Below are 23,169 nucleotides of genomic sequence, written 5' to 3' on the forward strand. Positions count from 1 at the left end.
AGGCATACAGCTCCATGTGTCCTGATCGCTTTTTATATTCCCCTACTGAATGGTTTTATTTCCTCTAATGTATTAGAGAAATACTTCTGTGTTTCTCCTTTGTCTGTCATTATAAAGGAAGCTAAATTTGTGAGCACAAGATGAAGCAAGGATAATTTTCGCCATGAATGTGGGATCCACAGAGCACGACAAACTGTCTACATAAAGAGCACAGTTTCCTGTGCAGCTCTGGCTGGCTGTGAACTGATGGTGAAGCCTAAGCTGCAGGAGACTTGCAGAAAACCACTGTTGCCTTACACTTGTGCTGTTACAGGAGGAAGAACCACACACGACTCAGGACGGTCTTGTGAGTGAAGGGTTAAAGGTCACATTGTTATTTTTAGGCAAACATTAATTTATTCAAGAACATTTTAAAGTGGGGAGTCAATGAGCTCAATGTATATAGCATTAGGAATATAGCATATTAATTAAAAAACTAAAGTTAACAAATAAATAACAAAACTTCAAACTTAAACAAATAAAACCAAATGCATAAAACCAAACTTCAAACTAAAAACAAATATAACAAGTAAATTAGTCAGCATTCAATAACTGCTGTTTCTTCAACATATAACTCCAGCCTGTTGCTGGCCTTGCAAACACAGCAGAACGGCAGGTAAGATGGTAAAAATCTCCTCAAGAGGAATGTAGACCTGCCTCACTCGGAGTGGTTGGTTGTTGATGGACAAGTCGTCAAAAGGTTAAACATGAGGCGTGTTCCAGGCCACATCACAAGGTCTTTCAAATTTAGCCCAAGATTGGTATGGTTACAAGGACTGAGATGTGGGAGGTGGTGTCAATCTTTGCACCCTCAGTGCTCCTGGTGGACAGTTCTGTCTCTGAGAGCTGTAGTCCTGCTCTGTGCCCTGGGAAAGCTTCTGCTGCAGTGTTCAGACCTAGGGGTGGAAAAGGCCTGGTGAGAACCTGCCATGTCACTTATCCCATACACAGCAGCACAATTCAGCAGGATAATCCAGGATGATCTTTCATCTGAGGTCATTCTCTCATGCCCAAGAGAGAAGGGTAAGAGATCCCACAGGCCTGCATATTTTCCCAGCTTTTAAAACTGCTAAAAATTAAACAGTGAACAGCAGATAATTCCAATCATACATATACATTATATTTTAATATCATGTAGCAATGTCTCAATGTCAGATGAGGAGAGATATGAACAAACTAGAAAACAATAGGAAGGCCTTGGAAGTCTGGCCATCACTGAAATGAAGACTATTATTATTCCTCCAGTGCAGGAATATGCCTGGGGTCCACATGACAACCTCAAGATCTGCAAAGATCCAGAGAAACAATATCTCAAGAAGTATATGCACACTGAAGTGATATTATACTTGGCAAGAATATGCTGCATGGAAATCTTGCCGAGGGTAGGCATTGAAGTCTAAAGGAGATACTCATGCAGAAAATAAACTATACCACTCCTTTGTTTATGTGTATCGTAAAACTATTTGTGGGGAGACCTAAAGGCACTGGGCTCAGATAATACAAGAGAGCACAGACTGGAGGGATCAGTACACAATAGCCAGAATCTCTATGGATCACATACACTTCATGGACGGAATTTCTTTTAAAATGGACAAGAAAAATATTCTGAGCTGCTCCTAGGTGACAGGTGCTGAGAACTATGGAGAAAGTCACACACCCAATAAGACAGTTTATAAGTACAGGGAATCTACTTGGGTCCTCTCATCCTGTGCTTTCAAATCCTCTCAGTGACACCGAAATGATGCTGCATCTTCTCAGACAAGGCCTTTTGCTCAGTGACCAGTTTTTGCTGATTCAGGGGGTCCTGCAGACTTTCCTCCATTCTCTCCTCATCCTGGTCATTAGAAGATTATATTGTCCATGGAGACATACATGTATACAGACACAGACAGACAGACACCCAGACATACACACTTTTGAAATCACCCAAATATATTTGTTCACATATACAAGCAGAGTATTTTGCAGAATGTGGTTAGTTTCCCAGTTAATGGTAATAGAAGGGTTCACCCAGTCTACTATTGTGGCATAAGAAAAAAAAAAACCTGGAGTGGGGTAAGTACACAGTGAGCATAGCCTAAAGACAGCTCAGCCAATAAAGTGTATTCCCCTGAAAATCAGAAATTAGAAATGTGACATCTAGGCCTGTTAGCCAAGCCTGCTTAGCAAGGTCACAAGGCCGTGCACAGGAGGCTGATTTCAGGAAACAGAGCACTGGGGGGGGGGGGCAGGTGAGCCTCTTCAGTCCTCTGCTCACTGTTTCCCAGTGCATGCAAAGTGAGCTGCATTTTTCAATATGAGGTCCCTTTACCATACAGTACCTGACAGGGGAAACAAACTACCAGCACAAACAGCTAGGAAATCTCCATAATCACAATCCAAGGTAAAACTTGTACTGGGATGCTATCAGATATAATTCGAGTAAGAGAAGGCTAATTCAAAGCCAAATGCTGGCAGGTATAATCAAACTCAGCCGCAGTCCATGGAAGGGCTGGACAACATTGTACCTTTTCACTTTCTGACTGATGGACATCTGGGTAATTTTGCTTCATGGCTGCTCTGAGGTGAACCACTAAACACTAATGTGCCACAGTTTCTCTGCTCACACCTACTTCTTGTTCTGGAATCGCTGTGTCAAAAGGTTGAACTTTCACAAGAGTTGTACACAGCTTCTCACAGGGCTACCCATTTGACACCTCCAGCAATGTCTGAGGGTCATCACTGTTCTAAACCCTCCTTACAGATGATTTTCACTCAGATCAAATGATTTTGAATAACAATGGTTAAGAGTGCCACAACACAACACAGGGTGAGTGCTTTGGACGATTTTGAGCCTAAGTTTCTGTCTGAGGCAAAGATGTGATTCCACCTCAGCATAACTCCTGGACATCTTCTGCTTGCAGATTCAACTCTAAGCAAATTAATCTTTCAATTAACAAATTCCAGGCCAGACTCCAAAGCCAAGGTATATTCAACCAAGTTTAGGCCAATCTGGAAAGAAAGTGGTGGCAGGTAACGATTAACATAACCAGGATGTTGAGAAGACACAACAAGCCACATGACCTTCCAGTGTTACTATACACTGAGAGCAAAGAAGGCAGAAGAGCCCTGAGTCATCAGTTTCGACACTGAGGTATATAGATTTCACACAGCAGCCTCTCCTCACATCCCTGTACCCTATTCAAGTTTTCTCCAAGTAATATCAATGTTTATGAATAGTTTTCCCAGTGTAAATAGTTTGAATAGTGATCAAGACCCCATTAAGAACAGTTTAAAATGTAATTGGAAAGATTATGTTTTCTCTTCTTCTTTCTCTCTCAGAGTGTTTGTGGTGTGTGTGTGTGTGTGTGTGTGTGTGTGTATACTTTTACATGTTTCTAAATATGCACATATAGACTTATACAATATATATAAATATATATATATGTGTCTGTGTCTGTGTTCAGAAACTTGATGACTTCACACACACATGTGAAAAAGCACACATATACACACACTTATATATATAAGACACCCATATCACAAACAATTAAAACAACTTCCAAAGTACAATATGCACCATAGTCATAAACATGATCACACATATATGTACCCACAAACACACAAAAAACACCCCCCACACACAGAGTCAGAGAGAGATGGAGAGAGGGAGAGGGAGAGAGAGAGAGAGAGAGAGAGAGAGAGAGAGAGAGAGAGAGAGAGAGAGAGAAAACAGAAATCATAAGTGAGAAGCAGAAAAGAATGGGGAGGCCATCAGGCTGGAAGAACAGTTGCTGAATACAGATTAGGCAAAGGAAATGTGTCAAGTGAGAGCGTAGACACTGCTCTCCATCCCTTATAGAGTAAACCTGTGTAGGGAATGCACTTCTTGGGCACACGAGGTTGAGAGAGCTGGACAAAAATATCCCTCTAATCCTCACATATCTCACACAAACCCTCACCCTGAGAGAAGTCTTTCCTACATCCCTGTTCATCCAGTCAGCTCCAGGACATAAGCCACAGGAAAGAACACTAAAACACTGACATAAAACAGGACGGACAAACTGCTTCTCAAGCTCTGTCACTAGAAACCACGTATTGGACAGGCAGGAGGGACCATTTTCAATGTACGGGGAAAAGGAGAGAAAGTCCACAAGCCCCATCATGATTGACAATGAGAGCCATTCTTTTGGCAATTGAACTGAACTCTAATCAGTTCTGTGCACTACAAAGACGGCTACCACATGGCATCCCACTAGCATAATGGCATGTAAGTGTGCAGTGTGTGATCAACAGATCCCCCTTAAGGAAATGCATTTTCTAGTTGAGCAGGAGGATTTGGTTGTCAATCCTCCAGTTTCTTGCATGAAGCTAACATCACAGAAAGTTTTGTAAATGTTCAAAGAGATGAACAACTGGATGAGACCTAGGAGAGTGTCTGGATAAGGTGGAGAAAGGTTAAACTGGTTTGACTTGGTTTATGCTTAGATATCAGGAAAACCTGCCCTTGATGCTTCATTCATCCTACCTGAGGCTGCTTGTTACACGGATTTTCATACTGGCTTCCCCACAGAACCTTGTTGTTTCCTTAATAGACTCTTCCAGTGCAATCTGTTCCCATAGAAGCTCCCTGTTCTCATGCCGTGCTCTCTGGGCATTGTTCTTCAGCTCAAACAACTCAGTTAGGAGGGGGCAGAAGCTGCGGCTGAGACACAAAGAAAAAATGGTGACTCCCAGCTAGTCTCCAACTTCCTCCCACGTCTCCAAGTCCATTACTCCTTCTAGGGTCCTGATCTGAAGAGAGTCCCAGATTATAGTCCAAGTCCACAGTAGCCATGGAGCATGACCTAGATACAGGTCAAATGGAGAAAAGAGCCACATTCCAGAAGACTCAGGGCACTTCTCAAAAACCTGACACCATTGATTCAAGTTTTTCCCAGAAGAGGACTTAATCCCCATGTGTGCTTATTTGTCCATTTTATTAGAATGTCGCTTGGAGGCCAATCTTTCTGTGTCCTGTGTGTCCTAGAGCCTTCCTTAGACACAGGCTTCCTGGTCTGCTTCAAACACTAAAAAGCCTGATCCTCACTTTACTTCAAAGATAAGAATGGGCTGACACATGCTGTGTCCTGTGCTGGGGTCACAACCTTGTAAGTTACTCACCAGTACCAGTCATTTTCCAGTGTGAGGTGTGTACATTTGACCAAAGCTCTATTGACCTGCTCGCTCATTTTCTTCATGTCGGTCATCACTTCCTGGTGCTGCATCGTGAGCATTTCAGACTCAAAGTTGTTCCTGTGGTAAGGCATGGTCCAAGGATGAAATAACATTATGAATGAAGGATTCAAGAATTACATGAATTCAGACTGAATCCTGAACTACCCCAGCCTAGGACATGCCACGCCCTTGCTTCTTGGTACTGGGTCATTTGATATTTATTAAGTTTATTATTGTGAACACGGAGACAGCAGTGCCAGGAAACAGAAGGAGGGAGCTGATTTGCTTGAGCTCCCTGAGGGGGTTTGAAGGAATAGACTAGCTTGCCAAGAACATTCGAGGACCCTGTGTCACAATCCAGGCTCCAACTTAAGCCCATGAAGAGTATTCTCCTGTTCTTAGGTAACAATTCTCAATCATAGAATCTATTGCTACATGAAAACCCAAAGGAACATGAACAGTATTTACAGGGAAAAGAATTTATAACACGCACCAGGAGAGTCCCATGTGCGTCCACCTGAGCAGATGTGAAATGTTCTACTGCTCACAGTGAGGCTCTCACCCTCATCATTATCATGCCATGGAAATTGACACAGGATAATTCTCAGGCCAAATCAGAACATAGAATACCCAGATCTTAAGTGATACACACAAAACACACTCACACATGCATACACACACACAAACTCACACAAAACACTCTCTCTCTCTCTCTCTCTCTCTCTCTCTCTCTCTCTCTCAAATACAATTAGAATGCCAATTAAATATAAGGATGTGGCATTATCTCCAAATACAATGAATAAAATCAGAGAAAACCAGTGATCCCCTGTTGTCAGTCCAGTCACACACTGTGAGGCAGCAAGTGGGATTGGGTCCCTCCAGCTCTTCACAGGACCTATTGAACCCAAAGCACCTCCATGTCAATTGCAACAATGATTGGTCATAATCAGAGCACCTAGAAATTCCCACAAGCCAACACCTGTCCAGTCTCCTTAAACCACACAATGAGAGCTCACACACTACTACCCTCACTCCCAGCCTGTGATTCAATCAGGCCACAGGCTATGATTTACGTTTGTAGGAATTAAAATAGCCTGTGCCACCATCCCATTCCCATCTGAACTTCACATTCTGATACAATCAGGAAAGTGCTTTTGACCATGAGGACACCCTGGAGTTGTAGCCTACTGTGATGTGAGGAAATGTGGATTTAACAGAACTTGCATTGTGACTACCTGTCATTTAAATTCTTTCCCGGGTAATCGGCCAGGATTCTCCCGAGTTCATCTCTCTCCTTCTGCATCTTCTGGAGAGCAATTTTGATGTTCTCCAAACGCTTCATTCTCTCCTCTTCAACAGGTGTCGTGGAGGGTTGGGACGATGCCTTCTGATCAAACTCTGTAGGTAGATAAATACCAGTAAACAGGCATATATGTGGACACAGTGTCAAGAAAAACTATGCTTACTCTAAACAGAAGTCTGAGGATGAACAGTTCTACAGATACCTTGAATCCCTGACAGAGCAAGAAAGCTATCTTTAAGCTGAACTCAGCTAGTTCCCTGTTCCCACCATCAGAGCCATATGATGACATATGCCATCATAGATATAGACCACACCTCCTAAAGCCATTCCTCTGTCACTGAAATTCTAAAGCTGGCCTAAACAAGAAGAATTGGAGGACCTTCTCAGCTAATGTCTGATGTGAGGCAGGTAAGTCCTTGAGTTCAAACTGCTTAACATCTTGAATCCCTAATCATGTGTGTTCAAGGACAAAGTAACTGAGACCTTGATATATGACCAGGAGAGTATCCCTCTTGGCATCAATTACCCAAGTAATCTACAGGACACTGCTGAGAATGAAGTGTTTCAACAGCCGATCCTGGAAGAGACACTTTGTTATTCTTATAAAGGCTCATCCTGGTATTCTTTGACACTGCCCAGGACACTAAAGAGATCCAAGGAAAGCCCCTTGACATATAACAGTTCTTGGTTTTCTGTCAAACTAATGATCAGAAATTATTGTGTCTGGGTCAGCCATTAGGAAGACTGAGGCTCTAAATCATACGTCCTACTCCTGGAAGGACCAACACAAGCCAACCTGCTCCAGGGAGCTCCCCTTGCCCTGCCCAGTACTCACTTGACCTCCTCAAGGACCTTTCCATTCGTCTTCTTCTCCAACATGATAGAAGGCTGGCCTCCCTCTGCCTTGGTCTGGTGCCTGCATGGATATGATTGTCCCTCCGAAAGAGACTGAGGATCCTGGAGAACATGCCTCCTCGGGAACCCATTAGGAAATGAAGGGAAATCGCTCAGGCAGTTGGTGTCACCACAACACTGCTGACATCACAGAACATTCTAGTGTCTCCTGGATACAAGAGAATTTCCAGGGAAGACACTACCGGTGATGTCAGTGGGAAATGCCATAGCTTACTTGCGAACTACCTCCACCCAGACTGACCAGTTTCTGCAGTGGCTTTTCCAGAGACTCACTTTTGAGCCAGGAACACCCATTCGCTCACTCTCCTTCCAGAGCTTCAGAGTTCTCACTCCTTCATTACAACTCAGTTGCTGAGGAGAGGGAGAGTTGTATCAGACCTTGAAATGGATAGAACATCTTTGTTAACAGCCAAAGGTCTAAAGACCGTGGATGAGGGATATTCTTCTTCCTGAAATGTATAAACCCAGTGTCCATGCATGTGACATATAGTCCAATTTCTACAGTTGTTACTGTTCCCCAGAGGCGAATATTTTTTTCCTTCACCTTTAAATGTATGCAAGTTGGAGTATGTTGTTTCATGGAGTGTGCCTTGAGAGGGGTCATGGTTTCAATATATTCACCCATGTTTTTTCCTGAAATCTCTGTCTTACCATCCCATTTTGTGCAATGGAAACTCCCTTTTCCTGGCAAAAAAGCTTCTCAGGTATAGAACAAACATCAAATTGTAAACTTTCTGTCCATTCTTAAAGTTAAAATCCCCAAAAGTGAGGGAGGAACTGAGACCCAAGCGAGAGCCATGGAGGGGCAGAATGCAGAGGTGCTGCTGGCCAAGGAAGAGCAGGAGGAAGCAGAGAAGCTGTAGCACATCATGGTGCACTGGGAGCTAGAATTGGAGTTCGACCTGGGCAACCTGCTGGCTTCACTCTGAGGACCTACAGGGTGCTTAACCATCATTTATAACTCAGTATCTGGTGTCTCTCTGGCCACCGTTGGAACTGCATTCAGAGGAACCACAGACAAAAGTCATCCAAAGAACAATTCACCAAAATAAATAAAAATTAGTACATTTTTCTTTCAAAAAGGCATACAAATGTATGGTCAAGTCAAACAAAACCCAAGGAAACACAAGAAATGAAATATTTCACAACAACCCAAGAGTGCAAGAAACAGTATAAAAACAATCTCTTAGGGGTTGGGAATTTAGCTCAGTGGTAGAGCAAGGCCCCGGGTCGGTCCCCAGCACCAAAAAAAAAAAAAAAAAAAAAAAGAAAAAAAAAAAAAGAAAAGAAAAGGAAAGAAAAAAAGACCAATCTTTTAAATCTATAATAATTCTATATGTATTTCTTGAAATAGCAGTTGGAGGAAGCAGGCTGTCATGCTCTTATAAGTTCCATAGCCTCATCAACCCTTGTGACAATCTCCACCTGTTTGATTTTTTCTTAAGCACAGATATGTGTGAGTTAGAATCCCGAGTCTGTCTGGGATCAGACTGTAAACTGTAGTCAATGTAACACTGGCAATCATTAGCCACAATCTTTAAGTTTCCCTTGTAACATCAGAGCACAGCCATATCTTTGGAAAGCAAAACTCACCCTCCACCAAACTATCCTCCAAAATCCAGTCTCTCCAAAACACCAAGTCCATTCCTCATGCTATAAAGTATGACGGCCAAGCCTTGCATATGAAGGATCGATATTGCAGGCTCTAATACCTCACCAAAGAGACATTGCCCTAAATTCTTTTACAAGTCCGGTTTCCATGATAAGAGTTATATTAAAATATTATCCCAATCTAGACCTGTTTCCCTGGGTTGGCACATGCCACGTGTTTTCTCGAATGACTCCTTTTTTAAGCCAACATTCTATTACAAATATTACAAATTTTCAACCATACCCAATAACTTAAAAGCCAGTCACCTATAGCCAAGACATGTAAAGCTTATTATACATTTAAAACCAAACAGAAAAAAATGAAGTGACTACACATATCTTTAGTACTTAGATCAAACACCATTTTTACTTCTTTAGCTGTCATTTTAAAAGAAGCACCTTGTTACCTGTTGATTCCAAATATCACAGTCAAAGATTTCTCTAAGAGAAACAGCTAACAGCTCCATTACCATAGAAGCTTTGAAGCTGCTGGCACCTTTAAGGCCAGCTAGTGTAGACATTGAGCCAGCCCCCTGGGGAGCTTCCCCAGTGGACAGACCTAGGCTCCTAGCTACATTCCTCCATTGAGGCAGGATTCAGTCAGAGACACACATGACAGTTAACACCAGAGATAACCAGTTATCTAGGATGCTGGGCTCCAAAGGTCAATTGAAACTGTTTTATTTATTTGTTCCTTTCTTGAAAGGACTTAAAACTAAATCAAGGGGGAATCAACCAGCATTTAAAGTTTTCACCATTTTTTCTTTTAAACATGAAACACAAAACATTCAAGCAACAAGAAGCACAACCCAGACATACATTGACATCCATGGACAGCTTGGTGCAACAAGGACAGACAATAGACATAGAGGGAAGGAGCTAGATGGTGTCCCACCAAAAGGACTCAGATACCCTACCTAAAGGACACAGAACCAGAAATAAGCACTTCTCCAATAGGAGCCAGCAAGGAGGCAGGATGTCCCTAGGAGAGCTCTTAAAAAGCTTAATCTCACTTTCCTTCTTTTGCCAAAGCATCTGTGGAGAGTCTGGGAGGAATGTTTTTCTCAAACCATTTTCTCTCTTGTCTAGGGTGTAAACTGTCTCTAATCAGGGTCCAAAGACTAAAAGCATCTATGAGAATTAACTTTGCTTCTCTAGATTTTAGCATAACTCTAAAAGAACACGTACACAAAAACATTTGATCATTATTACCTTGTCCCTTTTTACAAGGTTTACTCACCAGTACCCCAAATCTTTATTTTTCTTTGCACGTGCTTTCAATGCCCACGGTGCTTCTGTATCCTGCTTACTGGGACCTTTCCTGGCCCATTTTCCCCAATACGTCCCTCCTTCACTGGCCGGCTTCCTGGGACCATCTCGTCAGGTTGTCCTCTCTTTTCCAATCTTGGTGGGACCTCCATTTGATGATGCCTGTGTCATCAGGACACTCAGAACCGGGCATAGGCCTATAAGAGTTAAGAAGAAACACACACTCGGGTCATTCGTGTTAAAAGAAGGCTGTCCACGCTTTACTGAGATCTCCTTATATACCAGAGGCAAAAGCCGTGGAAAAACAATAAAGCAGGTGTAAACCCCAACCAGGAAAATAGGAAAACAGGAAAAATCTGCATCGTGGCAAGTCCCGACCCCAATACAGGGGCGTAAACAACTTCTTAACAAGAAGAAGCTGAAAGGCTCAGCAAGAGGAATGGGTGCCATGGAAGGTCCTGGCCCCAAATCAGGGACCGAGAGAAGCTGCCAAGGGTGTAAACAACTTCTGGCCATAGTAGGCTGAAAGGCACAGCGAGGGTGAAGGGAAACACTCCAAGGTAGGGCCCAACAGGCTAATATAAATATATATTGGAAAAACTAAAACACTGTATATGAAGAAAAATAATTAAAATGTGCTACATATCTAAGCATAACATTCATAATAAAAGAAACTCAAATGACAGAAATTCATAAGAAATATTCATCATCCTTCTACATCACACAAATGCAAATCAAAATTACTCTGAGATCACTTTTCACACTTGTCAGTATGACTAAGGTTAATAACACATGTGACAACTCAAGCTGACTGGGTTATGGAGCAAGGGGAACATTCATACTCTCCTGGTGGAAAGGCAAACTTCTACAGCAACTTCGGAGATCAGTATGATGGTTCTTCAGGAAGGTGAAAATTGTTGTACCTTAAGATACAACTCCAGGTCTCATGTCCAGATGTTGATTCATCCTAGAATACAGACTCTTGCTCAACCATGTTCAGTGAAGCTCATTTATAATGCTTAGAATTTGGAAATATTTAAGTTGTCCCTTAACGGATGAATGCATAAAGAAAACGTGGTGCATTTACACACTGCATTGCTGCTTAACAATTACAAAAGGCAAAAAGGAAGCATGCACTATGCAGGACAATGAATGGATCTAGTAAAAGTCATTCTGGATGAGACAATCCAGACTGAAAGAGACAAATGGGATACATATTCACTGAAATGTGGGTGTGGGTGTTAGCTGTTGATTCTTCAATCTGTGTGACTGTATGATCAGTTTAGTGTGAGGGTCTAGGGACGTGGGCCAGACTGTCCTCATTTAGGGAAGTACAAGTTCACTCATGGATTGCTGAGGGACAGTGTCAGGGATAGGAATGTGAAATGTGAAGAGACAGGGCGAGGCAGCAATGGAGGGAACATAGAGAGGGACAGCTAAAATGAGGCACTGTATCGAAGCCTAAGAGAGTAGAAACCCTAATTGCTTTTTAAATTGTTTTATAAAGGTAACTAATGATTTATTATAGGTTCAAGGAGAAAAGTTAAAATGTTGCTTGGGTTCATCTATGTGAAATTTCAATAATAAGTAAGTCACAACAATTATGGATTTTGACTTTCAATGAACCTGCTACAGATAATGAATATCTAGTCCTTATGGAGACGCCTGTTACTATCTATTATACACTAGTCATTTTATTTGTTTACATTTCAAATGTCATCCCCATCATTGGTCTCTCCACTTTGAACCCCCATACCCTCCCAATCCTCTTTGTTTCTAAGAGGGCACTCCTCCATCTACCCACCCACTTCCACTTCACCCCTCTAGCATCCCCCTTCTCTGGGACATCAAGTTTCTACAGGGCCAGTTGCCTCCCTTCCCATAGATGTCAGATGAGCCAGTTGTTGCTACACATGCTCTACACTATATGTATCAGGAGCCATGGCCGGGACCATATATCCTCTTTAGTTGGTACTTTAGTCCCGAGGAACTCTGAAGGCTCCAGTTAATTGATATTGTTGTTCTTCATATTGGGTTCCAATCCCCTTCATCTCCTTCAGACTTTTCCCTAACTCTTTCATTGTGGTCCCCAGGCTTAGTCCAATGGTTGGCTGTGAATATCTGCATCTATGTCTTGAACAGAGGCCCATGCAAGGCTAGAAGGAAGCCTCAGACTCCAAAGTAAGGTAATAGGATGTAATTCTGTATTTGCCCAGAAGATGGCGACATAGGATCGTTTTCACAAACTTGTTTCTCACTAACCTCTTAGTTCTGTCCAGCATGTCAGGAAAGTTCCACAATGTGCTCTGTGACTGAAGATCCTTCTCTTGCTGGAACTCGATCCCTGCGTGGAATACTCTCGATCGGCGATGGGCGTCTGGGTCGGTGGACGCAATGACTCCAGGAACTGTGAATGAATGGACTGAGTTGAGCAGACATTGAATTCATCTGAGTGGTTGGCATCTCCAGAACCTGCAGCTTAGCATCCATGGATCCAGGAGAGCACAGTGTGCAGGGCTGAAATCAGATTCTGTAAAGGAGAGGCGGAAGAAACTATGGTTTTGAAGTATTTGTTCTTTTTGAAAGCACAAAGTGGGAGATCAGTCAGTTTTCCTCTTTTTGCAACATCTTACTCTGAGCTGCAGGACATATCCTGGGGTATATTGCTTTCCATATTCAATGGGCTTTTCAGAAATTCCAGTTTCCTGAAACGGCATGGCCATACTTTGGTGGACTGACTGGTAGGAAGTGGAAAGGTTCTCTGAGGGGCAGATGAGGAAAGGCCAAAAGAAGAGGAAAGAGACAGCTATGAAAGGGCTGCTGGTGGGTACAAGGAAACAACAAGCACATTTCTCAAAGCCCTATTTTACTATAGCACTGTGGGAAGCATAACCACAAGCTGACAGAAACAAATTGTTAAAATAAACAATGCATTCGTTCCCATCCCCCAAACTACTCCTTTTTTAACCACCAAGGTCAATAGAAATTTAAGCCTCAAGTACACCTTCTCTTAAGGTTCCATACCTCAGCAGGCTGAAAAATCTGCCAACAGGCCTTGACCTACCTTGACTATGCCTAGCAGGCAGACCTTCTCTCTCTTTCTTTTCCTCTGTTTGAGAGCAGGAGCAAATGACTTTATTCTGTGGGAGGATTTCCATTATCAACAAACATAAATTTTCCGAAGTCATTAAAACTAGAAGGCCAATCATTGATGGGCAGGTGTGGTCAGGTCACTCTACCTAAACTATCCCATGGAGAAAAGTAAAAGTGACAGCCATACCTGTGTTTAGGAAACAAGATGTCACAGGTGATTTGAGTATGGGTGCTGAGTGGGAGAGAGGAGGTCATGAATCTAGCTGGAAAAGCCCACTCCACTTTTAGATGTGTTTTGAAAGACATATAATAGAAATTTAACTGCAACAAAATTTTGTCAGCAAATGTGCTCTAATGATAGGTGGTTAGGTTTTGGGGGTCATATTGACACAGAAACTGGATTAGTGGTAATATCTTGGGAAGTAGCTTGTGTTACAAGGAGAACTTCAGGTATCCCTTGCCTAGGCCATCTACTGTCTTTTCTTCTCTTTTTCCTCTTTCACTCTTCTATCTGGGCTGATGTAGCAAAAGGCTCTTCCCAGAGACAAGTCAAAGGAGAATTAAGGTGAAATCTTTAGCCTGTTTTCTTGGAGACACATTGGACTGCGAAGGCTGTGAGGGAACCAGGCGGGAGGAGACTGCAAAAGGCAGAAGGAAGCAGTGACTGCACTGGTCGTGTTTCCCATTCTGTCACAGAAGCATTTGAAGAAAGGAGGGTTCCATTGGCTCAGAGTCGGGAAGCACAGACTCCATCCTAGAAGGGGTAAGTGTAGCCGTGAGAGGTGCAGTTGGTAGAAGTGGACTGGCTGGCAGGATGTGAATGAGACTCTTACCATGTGGGTGGAGCAGGGAGCAGAAATAGGGAAATTCTAGCTCTTAGCTTCCTCTCTGTGCCATTCAGTGCAGGCACCTGGCCTGAGAGTTATGGTGTTACCACCATTCAGAGTGAGCTTTACGTCGATTCTCTCCCCAAAACCCCTCAGAGTGACATTCAAAGGCCTGCTTCACTAACACACTAGGCAATTTTTACCTTCCTCAAGTTGTCAGTGACCAGCAGCAGAGCAAGGCAAGAAGGTTGCACGGCCATTTAGAGGGAGGAATCAAGGAGTGGTATCCGTGCAAGCCAGAAGAGACCTACAGGAAAACTGGACATCAAAGAGCCACACACATTCTCTCATGGATTCTCATGGTTTTCCCAGGGTGAGATTCAGATGCATGTGGTAGCTAAAGGCATTTCTGGCTGAAGCCGGTTTTCCTATGTGACATTAGGAAACAGTTGTAATAAAAGAAAGTTTCAAACAGCAAACTGTTCTGATTCTGATGGACACAAGTCTGATACTAGGCTGGAATTCTCTTCATAACTTTCGATACTTTTGAAAATAAAGGATAGATAGTATAATGTACTCGAATCCTAAAATACTGTGAAGTATGCATTTCATAAATATGCATTACATGATATTCAGTTGAAATTGCTGGGAATTGTACTTTCTTCTATCCCTATAACCACTTGGCTCTGGACAGAATTACTAAAGAATATGATGACTTGGGCTGTGTGTGTCTCTGTGTGTCTTGTGTGTTCTGTGCATGTGTTTATGTGTGTCTCTGTGTTTCTTTAGGTATTTATGTGTTTATATATTTATGTGAAAATGGAGGCTCTGTCAACTTATGGTATTTTTCACAGTAGCTATTGTCCACAGTGTTTTATGAGATGAAGTCTTCATTATGGCAGATGGAGTCAGAGAGACTACAGAAAGATCAAAGTATGGGGTTGGGGATTTAGCTTAGTTGTAGACGCTTGCCTAGAAACCGCAAGGCCCTGGATTCGGGTCCCCAGCTCCGGAAAAGAAAAAAAAAAAAGAAAGATCAAAGTATAGAGGAAGGGGCAGGGAAGATATCACAGCAGTTGAAATCACTTACTGTTCTTCCAGAGGATCTGGAATTGGTTCCTGGTAACCATACAAAGACTAACACCAACCTCGATAGGCAAAGCTGTCTCCCAGATTCTGCCCACACTTGACAACCTCGTGATGCATCCACCCATACAAAAGGCAAAACACAGATCTGGGTCTAGTGGCTAATAGTGACATGGTCTATCTAATCTGGAGGGGAGGAGGGTGGCGGCCAGCAGCAGCAGTGGCAGCGACAGGGGCATCCAGAACACTCCAGGCCACCACCGTCCCCACCACCACTTGTATGGGTGGCTTTAAAGAGTTGAGTAAAAACAAGCTGGTAACCAACCATGGTTGAAGGGGGATTTGATCCCTGTGAATGTATTTGCTCTCATGAACGCACTATGAGAAGACTCATCAATCTGCTCCGGCAGTCCCGGGCCTAATGTACCAACACAGAATGCCTTCGGGAATTGCCAGGGCCCTCCAGCTGGCTTATATGGCTAGAATAGGAAAATTGATTTGGTTGTTTACTGATTTTTTTAATTACCATTAAAAATTTCTGATGGTAATACTTTAAATAAACATGATTGATTAATATTTTTAAAAGAGGTAAAACACTCAGAGACCTAGAAAACCATGGATGGGTTCCTCTTTAGTCAACTGGAGCCACAAAAATGTCAGAATCACACAGCCAATCAGAATTCACCTGAAACCAGACACTACAGAAATGGTCTCATTTACATAGAAAGAAGTGGCTGATGGGAAAGGATAAGCAAAGTTGCTCAGCACGACCATGAAAGGACTCTTCACAACTGGGCATAGTGACTCCAAGTGCCAATTTCAGTGCTTGGGATAAAGAAGTAGGTAGATTCCTGTAGGATCAAGGCCACCCTGTTTCACCCAGCAAGTCCATGATGTTTAGTTCTGCCAGATTATACTGAGAGGTCCCGTTTTTTCCCTTTTTTTTTTTTTTTCATACTTTTTACTTGTGTGAGTATATTGTAGCTATCTTCAAACACACCAGAAGAGGGCGTCAGGTCCCATTGCAGATGGCTGTAGGTAGCCATGTGGTTGTTGAGATTTGAACTCAGGATCTCTGGGAGAGCAGTTGGTACTCTTAATCCCTGAACCATCTCTCCAACCCCTGACAGATCCTGTGACAACATACTGACTAAAACGCTTTATACATTCCTTCAAAGGGTTAATATTTCCAGGCTTGAATGACAATGGTGCATTATAACTTAGATGAAGTATTTCATAAGTGACACTGGTCTCAGATATTGAAGTGGTGAGTAAACGATCAGAAATAGAGGACGCCGCAGGCCACTGGATATCTATGCAGGATAGCAGTAGATGTAGTTGCACTTTTTACATAAAACACACAGAGCTTTCCAAACCTATTTATTTTTATTTTAGTTTGTTTAAGATTTATGACGTATACAGCATTCTGCCTGCATGCATGCTTACAGGCCAGAAGAGGGCGCCAGATCTCACTCTAGATGGTTGTGAGCCACTGTGTGGTTAATGGGAATTGAACTCCAGACCTCTGGAACAGTAGCCAGTATTAACTGTGGAACCACCTCTCTGGCACCATTACTTCTATTCTAATCTGCCTGATGTCTCCAGTAATTTCCTTATGAATGTTCTCTTGGTATGATAAAGTTTGATTTTAACCTGTGCACTCAGAAGGGACACACATCTGCAATGACATGTTCATTTGGGGTTTTGCATTTTGTAATCCAAGATCTTTTTGTTTGTATTTAGCATGGAACTATCTATGTAAACAAGGATGTTCTCCTCCCTGCCTCTGCCCTCCTGCTTGAACTCTTGAAGTAACAGTGGACCACCACCATGAAAGGCACTTTCTTCTTTGTGTCCTAAATCCACAAACAAGCAATTATGTTTGTTACTAGGGCATACTAGGGCATTATGAAATATGCTATCACCTTAGATGGTTCATGACATGGCGTATAGATTAACAACTTGTAGCTGGGTATTTCGAGGCATTGTTCCATTGGACTAGACAGAAGACTCTGGCATGAATTTTCTACACTTGATCTTAGCCAAAAGGCTGAGAAGCGATGAATTTTCTAATGGTGTTATGTGCCCTATCATTTTTCTGAAAGTCCTTTGGACTTATGCCAGAGTGAGGGATGTGCACGAATCTCACTGGAAATTAAGTGTCCGTTTCCTTTAAGGCTGAGGTTGGGTTTCTTTTGAGAGTGGAGTGCTTGTGACTGGGATGATTCAGGTCTCCTCCAGCCAAGGCAACTGTGGGAGGAGACATCCCTCAGGTGCACTGAATTCTCACTTCCACAAGGTGGCAGCCCATACCTAGCAATCCATATCCACATTTCTTCAGGACAAACACATAAGGGCCATTTGGCTAGAAGGGGTCAGAACAACACCACTCTTCTGTTCCCCTTTTATTGAGCAGTAAGTGGTGATCGCCCTTAGAGACAGCAGACTGCTGTGGTCAGAATGGAGGAAGGTGATAATTTAAGGCCTGTCACTGTAGGAATGAAAAGTTGACATTTTTATCTGCAGATAGTATAATAACATTTATGAAACATTTATGAAAATTCCAAGGATATAATCATTAAGGAAAAATTTCAAGCTGATTGCCCATTAATTATTATATATCAATTGTATAAAAAAATCAAAGAAAAGCTATTGCTAAGGAGTACTGATCAAAAAGACTGCATATTTTTATTTTTTCATTTTAATTTGGTTTCAAACAGTGTGTGTGTGTTCCTACATTTTAAACTGATGTGAACAAAGAGAAACTGTCCAGAGGGATAAAAAGAAATGATAGAAGAGGTAAGGAAAGGAAGGACAATGGTATTGAGAGGCAGAGATAGGCACAATATATGGTATATACATATATGAAAATTAGACACACACACACACACACACACACACACACACACACGTGCAATAGCAGCAAGGTACTCAGCAGGTAAAGAACTTGCTGCACTAGTGTGATTATCTGAGTTCAATACCTGGGACCCATGGTAGAAACATGAACTGAAAATTGTAGCACGTATGTGCACAGACACACACACATATCCACTGACAAAGAAAACTTTGAAAATTATAAGCATTTGACTTTAGAGGCAGAAGGATCAGGAGTTGGAAATGAGGTCACCCCAACATTCACTCACCTCAGAAAACCCAAGAACCGAGATTGAGCTAAGCTAATGAGTCCGATTAAAGTGAGGCAAATGTAAGAAAAAAGAATTTTAATGTGCAAGTATGCATGGCATAAACCACAACAAATATTAGGTTAGAAATATCAAATTGCGGGCTGGAGAGATGGCTTAGTGGTTAAGAGCACTGACTGCTCTTCCAGAGGTCCTGAGTTCAAATCCCAGCAACTACATGGTGGCTCACAACCACCTGTAATGAGTTCTGATGCCCTTTCTGGTGTGTCTGCAGACAGCTACAGTGCACTTATAATAAATAAATGTTAAAAAAAATGGCTGGAGAGATGGCTCAGAGGTTAAGAGCACTGTCTGCTCTTCCAGAGGTCCTGAGTTCAATTCCCAGCAACCACATGGTGGCTTTCAACCATCTATAATCAGGTCTGGTGCCCTCTTCTGGCCTGCAGGTGCATACATGCAGGCAGAAAGCTGTATGATATATACATAATAAATAAATAAATAAATAAATAAATAAATAAATAAATAAATAAATGTTAAAAAATATCAAATTGCTGGTCCTTTATATTAGTTGAAAGAAAGAAAGTAACAAAGAAGCAAAAAAAAAGAGGGAAAAAAGAAACTAAACGACAAACTTATGAAGGGAGGTAGAAGCCATCAAAATGAGGGCAGGGAGTGAAAGAAAATGGGCGGGGTGCCATGCTTGAAGGAGGAAAAGACTCTCTGCTCTGATGAAGCTGACAAAGGTGGTGCCTGCAGGTCCTTCACAGGCGCTTTGACCCTGCCGGCTCAGCTTAGGCACAGTTGTTTGTCCTCTTGGATCCTGTGCGGATTCCAGGTAAGGCGGGCAGTGGGAGAGCCAGGTCTCCAGCTAACTGGCTAAGCTGCTGTGCTTCAGAGCACAGGGTGCTTTGTTGCAGCTTTGCAGGAGCTCCTGAGTCTGCACAGCCGCTGCACAATGTTTCCACCACACTCCTGCTTTCCTCCCCTGTGAAATCCCCTCTGGAGTCATGTTTGCTGCTTGCTGTGTACTGAACTGCTGCCAAAGAAAAACAAGCTCGTTCCTGAAGAACTATTGCTGAACAGGTCCTCTTCCCCCATATCCTAATAACTTTTCTCTTCCATTACCTATGATGTGGGCTACTTATTAAAAGTAGTTTGCAAAAAACTTTGCCTCCATCCTGCTGTAGTAGAAATAAGAAAAAAGCAAGCAGGTCCTTTTGTACAAAATACTTTATCAGAGGTCTTAAGCTCCTCAGGCTTCCTCAAAGAAGCTCTGAAGGCAATTTTAGGAAGTATCTAATAATATTGCATGTGATAAAAGAAGAGAGGCACTTGGGTCAACTAAAATCCAACTTTATTAGTCTGGTCTCTTAGTCTTCAGTGCATCTATCCAGGCTCTTCTGGCTTTTAGAGTCTCTAGCAAGAAGTGATGTGTAATTCTCATGGGAGGACTGACTGTGTATGTTACCAGTACTTTTACCCTTGCAGCTTTTATTACACTTTATTTGTTCTCCATGTTTCCTGTCTTAGGTAATATATGCCCAGGGGAATTTCTTCGCGACTCCAGTCTGTTTCATACTGTGTGCTCCTTTTACTTTGATAAGACTCTTGCTTAAGTTAAGGACATTTTCTTCTATGATTTCGGTTGAGAATGGTTTTTTTTCTTGTTTTTGGTTTTTATTTTTGTTTTTTTTTTGTCTTATTTGCCTTTGACCCAAGTTTATTTTCATCCTTCCTTCAGACACACCAGAAGAGGGCATCAAATCTCTTTACAGATGGTTGTGAGCCACCATGTGGTTGCTGGGAATTGAACTCAGGACCTCCGGAAGTGTAGTCGGGTGCTCTTAACCGCTGAGCCATCTCTCCAGCCCATATTTTCATCCTTCCTATATACTTTATTGTCTTTATCATTTTATGATTATATTTGTTATTTAGCAGAAAAATCCTACTTCTTGCATGTTTTCTCCCAGGATTCTCTTCCTTCCTTCCTTCCTTCTTCCCTCCTTCCTTCCTTCCTTTCTTCCTTTGCTTTTCCTTTATTCCTTTCCCCCCTCCACTCTTTTCCTCCCTTTGGATTTAAGATTTCCTCTATCTACGTATCCATTCCTTCTATCATCTCTTCAATGCCTGAGGTTCTCTATTCCATCTGTTGGAGTCTGTTATTAAGGTCTGCCTCTGAGAGACTATTTGAGTTCCTACATTTTACTCATCCACACCTCTCTGTTTAGGATTTCTTTATTCATTTCCTTCCACAGTTATTGTTTTCACACATTTCTTTACTTTCTCTTTAAAGGCCTCTCCCATATGTGCAAATGCTGTTTTGCAGTCTTTTTTTTATTCTTGTTCTTCAGTCATGTTGACATATTCAGGGCCTTCTGTCATAGTGTTGATGGGCTCTAATAGAGATTTGAATGCCCTGGCTGTTACTGGTTGTGATTCTATGCTGGTCTGTAGTTATTTGGGCTTGGGAAGATTGTAATTCTAGGTGCTGAATCTGCTTTTGTGTGTAGAAAGTATTTGATCCCAACCATGGATTTCTGCCTATCCTTTGCCCAGTTAGTTTCTGGATAAAAGATTCACACTAGCTTTATATCTATGATAATCCTTAATCAGCACAAGAGCTGGGCAGATAGCTATCCTCTATACTATTATGCATATTTTTCCAATAATTCCGTTATATAATTTGCCATGGTTTTGTCTGGGATGCTTTAAACTCCAATTAGACCACTCACATGGCCATTATTTAAAGATTCTTACCTCATGGTGGCTTCTCCTCTATTTATGTTCTTCTTTCTACCCCTGTCTGTCATGGTCTCCTCCCATCCCCAAGCTGGGAACACCAGGGAACACCTGTCTTAATTCTGTACAGCTTTTGACTATAGGCATTTTAATTTACAATTCAGAAATAACTTGGTGGTAAGGTCACATAAGAGTATGCATTGGTGTTTTCTTTCTTTCATTTGCTGTTGTTATTGTTGCTGCTGCTCCTGTTTTTATTTTGTCTTTTTTTTTTTTTTTTTTGAGAGCTGAGAACCATATCCAGGGCCTTACGCTTGTTAGGCAAGTGCTCTACCACTGAGCTAAATCCCCAACCCCGTTGCTGCTGTTTTTAATTTGTCTTTGTTGGTTTGGTTGGTTGGTTGGTTTTTGAGACAGTGTTTTTCTACTGTACTAGCATTTTCAAAAGCCAGTTGCTTGATTAAGATATCTGGGGTCAGAGAAAGGCCTGAGTGTTAGTATTCTGCTAGCAGCCTTCTGATGGAGAACTCACAACTCCTACAGCACCACACCTGCTTAGAGGGTGACACGTCCCCACCTAAAGATATTGAACTAAACATCTGAACCTATAAGCCAGCCCCAATTAAATGTTGTCCTTTATAAAACTTACTTTGGTCATGCTATATGTTCTCAGCAGTAAAACCCTAACTTCACGGTCCTCTGAAGGATCATTTCCCCAATGTAGGGGACTGCCAGGGTGTTGAGGGCACATAATTTAGGGCAAACATAGTCATGAGCCTATTGAGTAGCGCTGACCTTAAGTATTAAATTATCATTTTCAGTTCTGTAATAGCTGCCAACTGTAGGCTGGATACAACGGGGGCTAGAATGCCATATACATCTAGTATAGGGCAAAGGGAAGGAGCATCATCCAGTCCCACCAGTCTCTAAGGCTAATTTAGTTAAGGTCTAATTTAGAGTTCTATTTATCCTTTCTACCTGCCCTTAGCTGTGGGGATGATATGCATAATGAAGCTTCCAATTTGTCCCCAAGATCTTAGTCAGTCACTGACATTTCTGAAATATGAAGGCAGGCCCATTATCTTGTCCTATTACTTTAGGTGCTTCAAATCTGGGAAAATCTCTTCTAGTATCTCTATCCGTCTATCCAGGAGGAAATGTCCACAAAAACCAGCAGGTATTTTGAGCCATGTCTTTCTTCCTTAATCTCTATAAAATCAATTTTCCCAGTAGAGGCCTCCAGGCTCTTACCTCTCAGTCAGGAGTTTGGATATTTGGGGTGGCTGGGAGTGTTGCTCAGCTGATAAGCTTTAAAGTTTGTCATTCGTTTTACTCCCAAGTGAGTGACTCTGTGGATCTTTCTGAGAAGAGTTCTTGTTAAAGAGATGGATAATATTAGCTTACATTCAGTCGATCATCACCATCCCATTTAATTACTTTTTCTCCATATATCAGTTGATCTAGGTGGTTCAGATAGAACAGTATCCAATCTAGAGATGCTGTTTTCTTTAAGACTATGTCCTTAGCGGCCTTGTTAGCCCATGTGTTATCTCTAGCCATTGGTTTCTTTTTCCATGATGAGGGCTTGTGTTAATGTTATTAGCTTGGCCCTTTGAATTGAAGTGTCTGGAGGAACAGACTGAGTCCAGACTACCTCCATTTCCAGTGTCACCACTGCCCCTGCACTCCTCTGACCCTCATGGGTAAAGCTGCTTTTGTTAATAAACCAGATCTGTTCTGTCTCTGGCAGAGGAGAATCACTTTGATGGAGTGGACAGTCCAAGTCAGGGTCGGGCAGCAGAAATGCACGGTTCGGGGAAACAGGTGGCTGGAAAATATGTAAGCCATGGTAAATTGAGAAAGTCAGAAAATGAAGCCTGTAGGCATTACTGAACAACAATCAGAATTT

At 42.1% G+C, this 23,169-nt stretch overlaps 1 protein-coding gene across 1 annotated transcript; it reads right to left on the minus strand.

Moving 5' to 3' along the window:
• Nucleotides 1-373: 373 nt before the first annotated feature.
• On the minus strand, nt 374-7,515 carry LOC134481934 (uncharacterized). Its single transcript, XM_087586998.1, has 5 exons — nt 7,374-7,515; nt 6,471-6,633; nt 5,182-5,313; nt 4,547-4,723; nt 374-935 (listed from the first exon to the last, which is right to left on the minus strand). The coding sequence occupies exons 1-5, from the start codon at nt 7,504-7,506 to the stop codon at nt 851-853; spliced, it is 690 nt and encodes a 229-aa protein (XP_087443124.1). The 5' UTR covers nt 7,507-7,515; the 3' UTR covers nt 374-850.
• Nucleotides 7,516-23,169: the final 15,654 nt, after the last annotated feature.

The sequence above is a fragment of the Rattus norvegicus genome, chromosome 15, assembly GCF_021556685.1.
Source record: "Rattus norvegicus strain SHRSP/BbbUtx chromosome 15, alternate assembly SHRSP_T2T, whole genome shotgun sequence".
Lineage (NCBI taxonomy): Eukaryota > Metazoa > Chordata > Mammalia > Rodentia > Muridae > Rattus > Rattus norvegicus.